Raw genomic sequence first — 13,289 nt, forward strand, 5'->3', positions numbered from 1 at the left:
TAACCGCGGGGGTTTGTCGTGGGCTGGTCTTCGGATCTGCGCAATGACCCTGCGTAGTGTCGAATTCAGCTCAAAATGGCAGCTATGTGCAGACGAGGGTCTGTGTTATTTCCCATTATTCGCCAAACAACAGCGGTAAGCAGACGATTTCCTATATCTGTGAAATGGTTTAACAAACATGGCATGCGGATAGGTTTAATAATTATGGCATACGAATGGCGTTGCGTTGCAAGTCTACAGTGCACACCGTTCAGCTGATAAAGCAATGATTTATGTAACTCGACTAATGAATGCATGTCGGTTTATCGTCTAGCCTCTCTACTATAACAAGCGTTTCACTTTTTCGGTGATTTGTGTCATCAAGAAAAGTACTGGTATTTGACATTTCATTTTTGTTTACATTGACCAACATAGTGAACGCATCGAGCGGATCACAAGGCACGCTAATAATAGAACAATCGTCTGACAAGTTCAAACTGGGTAAAGTTCACATTCTGCTGGTACAAATGTACATGTGTAAGTGTCCTTCATTAAAAGCAGGAAGTTGTAGAACCAGATTAATCAAGAAATTAAATTCAGCACGTTCGAAAAGATTTGTTGCCAAGGTGACAACAGTAAAAGTACGCTTCCGATCAAAACAAAAATCACTTCCATCTGGACTGTACTATTAAGTTATACATTGTTCACTCATATCACTAATGCGCCCTGACTTTCCACTAAAACAACTTGTTAACGGTAGTACTGCTGTCACTAGTTTCCTCCTGGACAGAGATTTTGTTTACACATTATTTTTAAATTGTACATCTGCTTGCTTCAGTACTTGTATGATGAAGAGCAGACTTTGTAGAGATCCTGAGTCAAAATGGAATCTCCAAATTCAAGTGGTGTCAGCTTGTTGACTGCTGAGAAGGTTGGTCTTCAAGAAAACAATAAAATTATGTGACTGTTTAGGTAATTAAGGCACAAATATAAATGTTGTGGCCCCTGATTTCCTTAAATTTTTCATAAAATATGATGTTTTTCAAGATCACTACATCAATATGATTCATTTTGACCAATGACACATCTATTGATGGTATGGTATCAGATACTATCTTAATTTGATTGCCTGTTATTTTTTTTATAGCTGAACTTTAACAAATTGAATTGTTCTTTCAATATTGTGTGTACTGTAGCTGTCAGTATCTGCTAATTACTCCTACCAAGTCTGTGAAATGTGGGGAATAGAATAAACTGCTGTATGTTGGTATAAAGTGTGAAATGCTACATGGCGTATACTTATCGTATAATATTTTGAATAGATGTCACTCTAATTTAGGCGTCGAGAAAGAGTAAATAATAATAATAGGCATCACGAAATGTTGAAAAATTACAGTCAATCAAAAATACATAATACATAAACAAATATATAATGTAGATAAAATATTTAATGTAGTATACATTTAATTTTTTAATTTTGTTGGTAACTAAAAGTATATTCTTAATCAAGTTTCAAATAAAAACATACATGAATTCATTGCTTAGTAGCGAATCATTATGGTAGCACAATCCGGTCATGGTGCATTTCACAAGTGAATAACTGACTTGTTTTTGAAGTGTTGAAATTGTTGTATTACCTTGTATTACTCAGTAGTGATTATAATAACATACAATTGTTATGAAATGCAAGTAAAATTCAACTTAGTTTTAAGCGAATTATTTCGATCACATGTAAATGCTTGATGCAATACGATATCTGCCATGTTTTTTTCCATCCACACGAGTACCGGTAACCTTTGACTGTGAATGCAACACGAAAGAGATTTACCGATGTTGCAGTGCAACCTTTTAGCTTTGATTTTGATAGGAAAATGGCATGATTTTTGTTTTCAAGAAATTCATTGTTTTCGAAAGATAAACTGAGTATTGAAAAAAACTGTTTACGATGATAACAGCTCATTGTTGAAACGCAGTTTACCCATTCACGGTACCCATAATAAACATCATACTCTTGAATAGGCATCAATGACTATGGAAAACCTAAATTAGACTCTAAATTGGCTCTAAGATTGAAATGTTCGGGTTATGTTTATGATGTTACTGAAGGCCATTATTGTTAATGGTACTGGGGGGGGGGGTTAATAATAAAACTCTTACTGTCAGTAACCACAAAATGTTGTTTTTACTTCAGCTCCATCTGTGTAGGTCAGTTAGAACCTTGATACCATGGAGACAACAAAGATGTCATGCCATGTTGTGTTCATTGTCCCGGAGACAACTGATGAAACATCAGAAAACTATGTTTATATCAAGATTTGTACACACAACATCCACATGTCAAGCTGAAATTATACAATTCAAACTTTCTGACATTGGTGAAGGAATTAGAGAAGTCAAACTTAAAGAATGGTACGTAGTTCTGTTTAACATTATTTATTTTTCACTAAGAATTTATTCTTTATTGTGTCCCAAAATAGATAGAGGGTTACCCTAGTACAAACACATACATGCATTTCTTTGCAATCTGATTCAAGATGGCAGAAAGGCAGCCATTTTAATGTATAGAATGTATACTTTCAAATTTTGTTACTTTGAACTTCATGATGAACATATTAGTCCCCGCCGTTATGCAGTCCTTAACAGGGACTTGTATTTTGCATCTTGTCCAACTAGCTGTGTGCCCAACATTATTTCTCAGACATGCTTTGACCAATTTCATTCAGACTTGCTACTGACATCACTCATGATGGGTCTTTGACCCTAACTGAGCTATTTGATTCAACATGGCCAACTAGTAGCCATTTTGTTTTTATACATTTCTAAGATACCCTTTTACAGATTTGGTTTAAATTCTGTACAAAGGCAATATATAGTGAGTTGAATATTTTCTTTAGTTATTTTTTGATTTTGGTAAAAATCTATCTAACTAGGACCATTTTTGTGAAAAAAATCACCAAATTTGAAAACATTCACAATTTCTCAGGCATGCCTGTGGATTACTAAATAAATGCACATCAGTTTGATTAATGACTTGATTCAAAATGTCTGACTGGTGGCCATGTTGTTTTTATTTTCATGTGTCGTCAAGCAAAGGTATCGTTTTTAACCTTTACCTGGTCAAGTGCTTTGTTAGCAAGAATTGTGAAAATTTCTCTGGGATCATTATGACACAGCGTATCAGTGACTTTTGAAAAATGTTGTCCTCACGAATTCCATTATTTTGTTTTGTAGGTACTGTGAAGTGGGGGACGTTGTAAGTCAGTTTGATAGTATTTGTGAAGTACAAAGTGATAAAGCTTCAGTGACAATAACAAGTCGATATGATGGAAAAATTACAAAGTTATACTATGATGTTGAAGACACTGCCCTTGTGGGGAAAGCTCTTATCGACATTGAAGTGGATGAATCTGGAGGTAAATTTCAGGATTTAGTGTTATTGTGTTTGCTTATTAGAAGTGTATCTCCAAATTAAAGAATTCATGCAAAGACACAGAGCAAGAGTAACGAGTTAAATAGTGGTTTTGGTTGATGAAAGCCAAAAACGTTTTTATCAAGTATACAGCTGTCGTGACCATGTGCAGTGATTTGCGATGAAGATTTCATTAGAAGTGAATTTTTGTGCTTTGAATAGGATCCCACTCTGTGAGTGTCAAACAATCGTACATGTAGTTTTAACTGATCACATCATAGAACACTGTGGGTGCTTAGAAATGTTTACATAGATTTTAGCTGCATCCAAAAACACAAAATGCAGGTACATGTACGATATAACGCTTTGCTAGCAAAGACAATACCAAAATCAATCTGAGATAAACACAAAATAGGACTTTTAGAAATGTGCGTTTTTCTTCCCAATTTTGTGATCATCTTGCGATTCATGTACCTTTTTTGTTTCGCGTGAGATATTCAATGTATACACCCTTACAGACCCTAGTCTTTGAGTTGTCTTTAAATTACAGGGAAAATAAAAAAAATCATTGAAAAGTGTTTAAATTTCTACATAGTTATTAATTCATTTTTAATAAGACCTGTTTTCTCCAGAGACCTACCGTATCCTCTTTGATGAGCTTTAGTGATGATATTGGCCTGAATTAAGGGTCAAAATGTCTTGGAAAATGCAAGAAAGTTTGGGAAAAAGTCTGGAAAAGTCTTGGTAATCATTTGGCTTTTAGTGCCTTGGACTCTGGTCCATGCTGACCAATGTTTCATCCCATTTGAACACAATTGGGTCTATCAAATATGAGATTGGCTCAAATCTTTGTCCAGCTTTGTGTAGCGTTAACACTACTTATAATCCTATAATTTAGTTTCCTTCTGATGATTCTAACATGCCGGTAATTTTGTTTTTTAAACCTTTTTATGCTATGGTTTATCTTGTTGTGAAGTCATTCAATGTATGAGTAAAAATGTACAATGTAATTTTATTTTCTCAGAGGTTACAGAAGTAGAAGTATCCACTGACTCTGACTCAGATCATGAATTTGAACGACAAACTCAGCAGACACTAGGGGGTAATAAAGTGCCGGCCACGCCAGCAGTACGCAGGATAGCAAGGGAACATTCGGTAAATATTGTTTGCTGTAACTCAATATTGCACAATTGACTTTATGCATATAGCTAATGCATGTATGTTGTGCATTGCGTAATATCACATAGTATACCCACCTTGTACGTTAACAGATATGTAAGATTATTGGTTCAATTTTCTTGTACATCTTTGAATCAAATTATAATTGTACATGAAATTTGTGTGGTCCCAAAATGAAACCAAATACAAAATAAACATTTAAAAGTCTATCTTCCAAGCTTCACAAAATAATATGTTGTATAATGTCTGTTTTGTTCGTTCTAATACTAGTATTACATTGAAATGACCTGTATTTAGAAAACATATTGGTAGTGAAAAAAAGATAATGAATACTGTAGAATACTTTATTTTTGCTTGGAATTTATTTTCGCTATTTTCGCTGAAGGGATGATTCCGTGAAAATAAAATCCAGCGAATATACTTTTTTTCCTATATTTCACATTAAACTCATGAAAAATCAGTGAAAATAAATTCCAAGCAAAACGCCCAAAAAGCCTTTTCAGCGAAAATTAATTCCAGCGAAAATAAAGTATTCCACAGTATGTTTGTGTTAGGTAAATAATAATAAAACTGGTATTGTTTTAAATCCACAGGTGTAACATGTCAATGGCTGTAAGCATGTTTGAATAAACTACTGTAAAACAATGTCTTTTTAGCTAGCATGTTATTTTAGCTAATTTAGCTAATCTGTGATTTTGCTAATTCAAGATGTAGCTAATTTAACATAAAGTATATTCTCACAATGAGATAGTCAACACTTTAGCTAGATTAAGATTCTGGTAATTCATGCCAAGAGTCAAATCTGCTAAAATTGCATGCAGCTATTTCAACGTGTTCTACAGTATTTATGCAATGTATATTTAAACATTACCGGTACTGCTTTATATATTGAACACTTCAGGTAATCTCCTCAGCTGCATGTAGATGAGCTTCTGTTGAGTTTTGCAGTGTTTCTTCCATGATTTTCACAATTCTTGTTACTTATGTGCTCTGAAGCAGGGTTGATATACTACTGTAAAAACTGTTACATTACTATTAAAATGATACAATGCAACAGATGAGAAATGGTGAATATTTGGATCTCAGTTGTTTAAAAAGAATGGGTGTGTTGTTTTTATTTTATAGGTGGATTTAATAAATGTACAAGGAACAGGAAAAGATGGTCGTATATTAAAAGAAGATATACTAAAATATGTAAAAGAAGGTAGACCCTCACCTAGTGAGTAAATATTATATTTATTTTAAGTTTGTTGTCACTGTAATCTTTTTATTGAAGCATTTATTGTAGCTTTCAGTCTTCCATCTTCAAAACAAATAAATTTTATATTTATTTTGTTTCAGTTCTTCCTATACAAGAAATTGTTCCCCCACCACCATCGCCGTCAACCATTAAACCAAAGACAGCTGCTCCATCAGTTAAATCACCCCCTGCAGCTACCGCTCCACCAACGAGACCAGTGACAGTGACAGGTAAAGACAAGACAGTTCCAATCACAGGATTCATGAAAGTGATGGTGAAAACAATGAATGTGGCAAACCAAGTCCCCCACTTTGGTTACTCTGATGAAATAGATGTTACAGAACTAGTAAAAATGAGAAAGAGGTTACGAGAGATTGGTGCTTCCAGGGGGATTAGGTTGTCTTATATGCCCCTCTTTTTAAAGGTAAATTTATAGTTTCCTGTAAAAACTATAACAATGTATTCTTCTTATTTTGCTGATATATCTTCTTCTTGTATAAAAACCAATATCCTTGACATGTGGACTAAATTACTCAATGTTTGTTTGAATGCATGAACATGGCACTGTTTCAGTTATAACAGAGATTTGGTTTAAAATTGCAACTATTGTCACAGGAAATTACTAATTATTTACTATATATTTTATACTGCATAAGGTTAAATTGTTACACATATTTATTTTGGCAAAGCATGGAAATCATCGTGACAGGTCGAATGACTCATTGAGTATGCAAACAGTGCTTACACTGGTAAATCTTTTGAGCAGTTATGCATGCCATACCATGCAAATTTATGTGTATTTTATTTAAAATATTCATATTTTCTTGAAAACAATTGTAACATTGGTTATTTAATAAATAATGAATGGATCATTAAAAATAGTTTGCATGTAATTATTAATCTATTTTATCTTGCAGATTTAACCATCACTGATTTGTCCAAGTATTAAGGCAAAGTTTTAATCCTTATGCTATGTTTTTCTTTCTGACCACCAGGCTGCATCAATGGCTTTACTCCACTTTCCCTCCTTAAATGCACATACGGATGAGAAATGTGAAAATTTGATTTACAAGGTGAGTTTGATTCAGGGACTTAGACATGGATAGAAACACTGAATTGATGTACTACAATCAGTGTGTCTAATGCAGACCTCTGCTAGCCTCCTTTTGACCTTTGCAATATGCTAAAGTGAACAGAGAACAATTGCTTGGATCAGGACAGCTGAGTTGGAAATTTAGGGAAAAGAGCTTGCTATGATGGTGTTGGCAGCCTCTTGTGGCAATTAATATTTCTACATTTTCGTTCACATCTTGCACTGTCAATACAAGCATCTCAGGACAGCCTTGTCTGGATATGTCTATCAATTCGTAGCATTACTTTTCTGTGTCTTCATCACTACGACAATACAATTTATTCTTTATTGTGACTTTGTTGTCTTTCCTTCACTGTGAGATCCTGAGTTGTTAGTGAAATCGTATTTTAAAAACAAGGCAAACAAAGGTCATAGCATTGTCTAGTGGTGTTGATTTTTTCTGTGTTTTCACATTAAATAATGTGCTATACACATTTGATGTTGCTAAGGGTACTTCAATGTCATGTCCCTCCTGACAGATCAGCATTTCAACATTAATCTACAAAAAAAAGAAATTTTAAGTTCAAAATCAAATAATTTGTTTTTTTTGCATTCAGTTTGCACATTACACAAGTCCTTATAGTGAACAGAAAATCCCCTATTCTTCCTCTCACAAAATGTCATGAACTGCTCCCTGCATTGACGCTGCAGTTCGGCGTCTTCTACACCGATTTGACGCATATCGCGCTAGGTGTGCCGGGAGTTTGTTCGAAATTTCGAACGTTTGGAATTCAATTGTCGATTGCCACGTATTTTATGGATATATTAAATCGTTTCAGAGACCTGTTTACTAAATAATGATAAAAGAAAACTTGTAAGAACAAACTGGGCCCAAATTGCGCAAATTGCAATAAGTTTACGCTGCTAGAGTCTGGTTCGGATGGACTTCTACGCGTGAATTTATTGCGCTCAAGTACGTTCTATTTTCGAACTAGTTGAAACCGGAAATTTGAAACACAAATTTGATTATCGTTATTATGTGTTAGTTTCTGTTTTTTCAAAGATTGAATTATGTATGACAATAATATTTCACTCTATAAACAATATTTCACTGAAATATGTGATTCAAAGGCAACCCAAATTGTAAAAAGCAATATCAAGTTCCGCGTATAAACACTGTTGTAAAGAGGCTGCGGAGCGAAATTTTAGCCAAAATCGGCTAGTAAGGCGTCATATGACACAGGTTTGTGATGGGTCAGCGCTTCCGGTGACGACACAACGCTGCTCCCTGGACATACATGGGACAATCAGACAGGGACCATATATATATATATATATATATATATATATATATATATATATACACAAGGATCATGCATGTCTGATTACTGATGTATGTCATTTTATTTCATAATTATTTTGACATTGAATATTTGTCTAATTCTGTGTACCTTATCTTTTGTTGATAGGCTGCTCATAATATTGGCGTTGCCATGGATACACCAAATGGTCTAATTGTACCAAATGTTAAAAATGTTGAAACCTTATCAGTATATGAAATAGCTGTACACTTGAATAGACTACAGGAACTAGGAGCATCCGGTAAACTGGGAACCAATGATTTGACTGGTGGTACTTTTACTTTCTCAAATATAGGAGCTGTAAGTGATTATCATTTTTGTTTACACAACTACCATATATGAATTCAATGGCATGATTATTCTTTGGTTTCAGGGACACTGTACTTTCTGTACTGCACTCTCTACTGTTTTTTATTGATCTTTTTTCTGACCTTGATAAATTATGTGCTATATGCAGTAAACTGAAATGCAATTCAACTTTTCCACAATGTGTGATGGTCTTCACGCTGTTTTCACTTTTATATTAATTTCATGCAATGTCTTGACTTGCCAAATGAGATAAAAAACGATTGGCTTTTTCTGACAAAATCAAAGACACATGTTGAGTAAAACATGCATTTTCCGACTGAATATTTAATAGCGGCTGAGTGGCTGTGACGCTATTGGTCACAATGTTGTTCCAATGACTCGCATAGAACTCTGTGGAATGATGTATATGCTTGTAAAGTGATAAACATAGCTGACAGTCTGGTGCTTGATTATGACTATTAAACTATGACTAAGTCTGACATAATTTTATCAAGTCAGTTCTCAGTATTTGCTAGAATGCCTGTGAAAGTTGTAGCATGATTTAAGCAGTTCTAAAAAAAGAGACCACTGTGTAAACATTCATACGATAATAATAATGTATAGTTTTGACAACTAAATACAAGAATCGTTTTTGTCTTTGTTGACAGATTGGTGGTACATATGCCAAACCACTTCTAGTTTTACCAGAAGTAGTTATAGGAGCAATCGGTAGGATTCAGGTATGTCCTATTGTCATATCTTTTATCAGAGGCATCTTCTCTCAACAACACATAATGTGAATTAACCTTTTCACCACCAGACATTCTCACTCAAATTTGTCTGCACTTTTTTCTTATATTCTTCAATATTTCTGGCAATGAACCCTAATTTTTGGGCCAAGAGGCCAATTTTCAGTTTTTACTCAAGAAATTTGTCTATTTTTGTTCCAATCTACTGAAAGAAAGTGCAGACTGTAGACAAGACTATTTTGTGAATTTGTGATGAATAGAAGTAACTGGTGGTGAAAAGGTTAAATCAGACGGCCATGAGACAGATTTGGATTACTGTACTGAGGCGTATAAAGTAAAACAGCAGTAGCAGTTCTGATAAATGAAAATTTCTCTATTTTTGTATTAATCTGATTAGTTTAATTTAATACATTGTCTGTGGATGTCATTCATATCAGCTTTTCATGGAGGTTTTCAGAAGATGATATGATAATATGTGTATAACATAACACAACACCTATGGTGTAATTTGTTTCAACCAGCTCTAAGAATATGAGATATCGGGAAGTGATTCCAACTTCAGGGGGGGGGGGGGGAGTTGCATGACACGATTGATTGAAATAATCGTCTCATTTGCATAAATTTATATTCATGAGCAATGAAAAACCCGTCTTTTCAGTAAAATTGTGCCAAAATGCTTTCCGATAGCATACATGATAGTTCTAAATTGACTGATTCTATCGTTACGAGCTGAAAAAATAATCGGAAAAATGATGTAAATCTCTTTTTTGAGACACGTTTTTCAATCGGACTCCAGCTAACTGTTGAAAGTAAGCACAGGTTTTCTCTTTACCCTTGGCATAACAAGTTACGAAGTTCATGGAGAATGCAGAGACACATTTATATTTTTCTCTAGTACTATTTCTCAAAATTGCTCAAAATGTTTTCGGTGACTTTTATCAGTGACAATTTACCTAATTAGTATGTAATTTGAGAAACAAGTGTGTGTGCATGTGCAGTTTGAAATGGAACAGTTTTGAACGCAATAAAATCACGCGTAGAACTCTGGCTCCAGCAATAAATTGTGGCGTCAAACTGGTTGTCAGTTGAATTGTTTTGTAATAGACATACCGGTAATTTTGGAGCCTGTATTTTTCTATGAAATGTTTCTAAGTTTTGTTGAGAATTATTCTGTAAAGAAATTGCACAAAATTATTGCTGAAATTATTTCATAAACAGAACGTTGTTGCTTTGACGATGGGCTATGGACGACTGATGTCGAAACGATCCATTCAGATCGGATGGCGCCCTCTCGTGCCAATCCCCCCTGCACCTGCATAACTTCATGTATTACAGAGTTCAGCTCAACCAAAGCAAATAATTTTCTTAATAATACTGTTTAATTTACATATTTTTCTTGTTACAATAGAAGTAATTAACATATTACAAACCTATATTTTCTTGAAAGTTCAATCACAGGATTTCTGTGGTTATAAAAATGCCAAATGCCACTCACTCCAAAATGTTAGTGCCACATTTTGCAGACTTTCATGCATTTTTCTATAATATAATTTTGAACCAGATTGGCTTATTTTCTTGTTATCTGCAGGCCCTGATCAAAATTTGTGGAAAATGTGAAAAAATTATGCCGAATATTTTGTGAAATATGAAAAAATAACTTTCACATTTATTTAAAGAACCTGAGAAACACTGTATTATAAACTTTCTTACAAGGGTTTTTATAACATGTTTTGTTATAATTAATTTCTTTCAGGTTGTCCCAAGATTCAACGAGAAAGATGAAGTTTACAAAGCACATACAATGAACATTAGCTGGTCAGCAGATCACCGGGTCATTGATGGCGCCACGATGTCCAGATACTCCAACCTCTGGAAATCTTACATTGAAAATCCATCGTCAATGATCTTAGATTTGAAATAAATATATTCGAAGACTTGATGTTTTTCGAGACTATGATGTGAGTGTGTATAGCATGGAACCAAGCTCCTGTCATGTTTGAATACATTACTCATATGACCTGACTAAAATTTGCTTGCATTACTGTACTAATATGTGAGAGATTTGATGGTGAATGGTGGGTGTTGGATCGGTATTGACATTAAATTTAAGATTCTATAATGATATGATAGTGACGCTCACATTCATGTTGTAAGAATGTACAACCAATTTCTGCTTTCAAAGCATACACAATAAAAATAGGAATATGAATTAGGCCAAAAGAAAAAAGGTTTTGCCATTTATCATCGCATGTATCAATATGAAACCTGCGCCTCACACACATTTTTGTTCTCAACTCTGCGTACCTATGAAATGCATACAGTAGAATTGGAAATGTTTGTTTTTTCTATTTCAGAAGTTTTGTCCCATCCCATTATTTATCTTAAATGTTGAATATTTATCTTCTCTTAGTTGATATGATGTATCACTGACACACATACACCCACCTAGTAATGCACATTCCCTGGACCAACAATGAAGTGACAGAAAATCATACATTGATATGTAGACTGGCTCTGTATTGGCAATTTTATAATACCTTTTATGGACAAGTTTGAAGAATCTCCTGCGTTGACAGCAAACTGGTGTGTTCTGCCACTCCCTCTATAGTTGTCACAGTGTTGTTTTAGATGATAGATATGCTAATGAGTAGCGTGAATTGTAAGCTGTCAACCAATAATCTGATCTGTTCTGTTCTACACAACTATAATGCATACATGACATGATGCATAGATTCCTTTATGCAAGCGCACATACTCTTTTATTCCACTCCTGTGTTTTGTAACATCACTGCATATCATGAATAAATAATTGTATGTGCTTCAGAATAAAATAGTTGTAATTTCACATCAGACCAGAATTTTAAATACAAGATTACAAAATTACCATGACTGGGCCAGTTTTAATTGATATACACTTTACTATAGTTATGGAATTTCAAGTTTGGTAAAATGAATGTCAAATATTAACAAAATATTCTTAAAAACACATAGCAGCTTACAATCTTTATTTTTACTTGAATACCTCTCTCGCTATCAGGCACCAAGCTGACTAGATTGATTTTTGGAATCATATTGTCACTCAACATTCCTACATAATCATTCCTGTTAGAGGACACATTGATCATCTTCTATTAGAAAATTGTAATAAAAGCACACTGACTAATAGTCTGACTGATATCAATTTAAAAAAATGCTGGGTATGTATTAATACTTTTAATACTTCATGTACTAGATTAATCTTACAGTCCCTCATAGAATTATATAATATGAATTGCATAAAATTTCTCATACAGTACATCAATATATTTCAGTAAAATTATGGCATGAAAATGAAAAGCCAGAATTTTTGGGGAGAACAATTATTTATTCTACATCATAAAAACAACATAGCTAAGTAACGGATCTTAATATTACATCTAGTTCCCACGACAGCAGTAAATATCGCCTAATATATGCATTTTACTATATGTCTAACAAATGTTTTATTTTAGGCAATTTTTTTTTTTTTTTAAATGTTTATCCACAAAAATAAATCAAACTAAAATTTATCTTGGTTAATATTTTATAGTGGTTGAAAAAATGTTCAAGTTTGAAAGTGATCTAATAGAAATTGTTTGACTTATTGTAGCAACATTTTCCAATACCTTTAAAAATAAACAAGCCAGTTTCACCACAATTGAACCTGGGCAAGATGTCATACTCTTATAATATAAAGTTTAAAGATATCAAATATGAATTGCTTGAGTTATTGTAATCACAAGAAACTATGATGATGAGACAAACATTTACCACTCCTATACCTTTCTCTTCATTAACTTATGGGCTGGCTAAATTAAAATGGCAAATTTTTTTCTATTTTCCCTGGGACAAAAAGCCCTATGTACATTTTTTTTTCAAAATAAACTAACCTGTTGTATTCCCTTGAAAGAAAGTTTCTATTTGAAAAGCAAAATACTGAGCTATTTGTTTAAGTGTATTTATTGAATATAACAACTATACAAAATAAATATGA

General features: G+C 33.6%; 1 protein-coding gene across 1 annotated transcript; it reads left to right on the forward strand.

Annotated features, from left to right (window-relative positions):
- The first annotated feature begins 57 nt into the window (after positions 1–57).
- Positions 58–11,399, forward strand: LOC100377428 (lipoamide acyltransferase component of branched-chain alpha-keto acid dehydrogenase complex, mitochondrial-like). Its single transcript, XM_002736349.4, has 10 exons — positions 58–135; positions 2,171–2,388; positions 3,211–3,392; positions 4,413–4,543; positions 5,693–5,786; positions 5,909–6,231; positions 6,803–6,880; positions 8,349–8,540; positions 9,197–9,268; positions 11,031–11,399. Exons 1-10 carry the CDS (start codon positions 76–78, stop codon positions 11,196–11,198), a joined length of 1,518 nt encoding a protein of 505 aa, XP_002736395.1. The 5' UTR covers positions 58–75; the 3' UTR covers positions 11,199–11,399.
- Positions 11,400–13,289: the final 1,890 nt, after the last annotated feature.

Source organism: Saccoglossus kowalevskii, chromosome 9, assembly GCF_978046115.1.
Source record: "Saccoglossus kowalevskii chromosome 9, keSacKowa6.1, whole genome shotgun sequence".
Classification (NCBI taxonomy): Eukaryota; Metazoa; Hemichordata; class Enteropneusta; family Harrimaniidae; genus Saccoglossus; species Saccoglossus kowalevskii.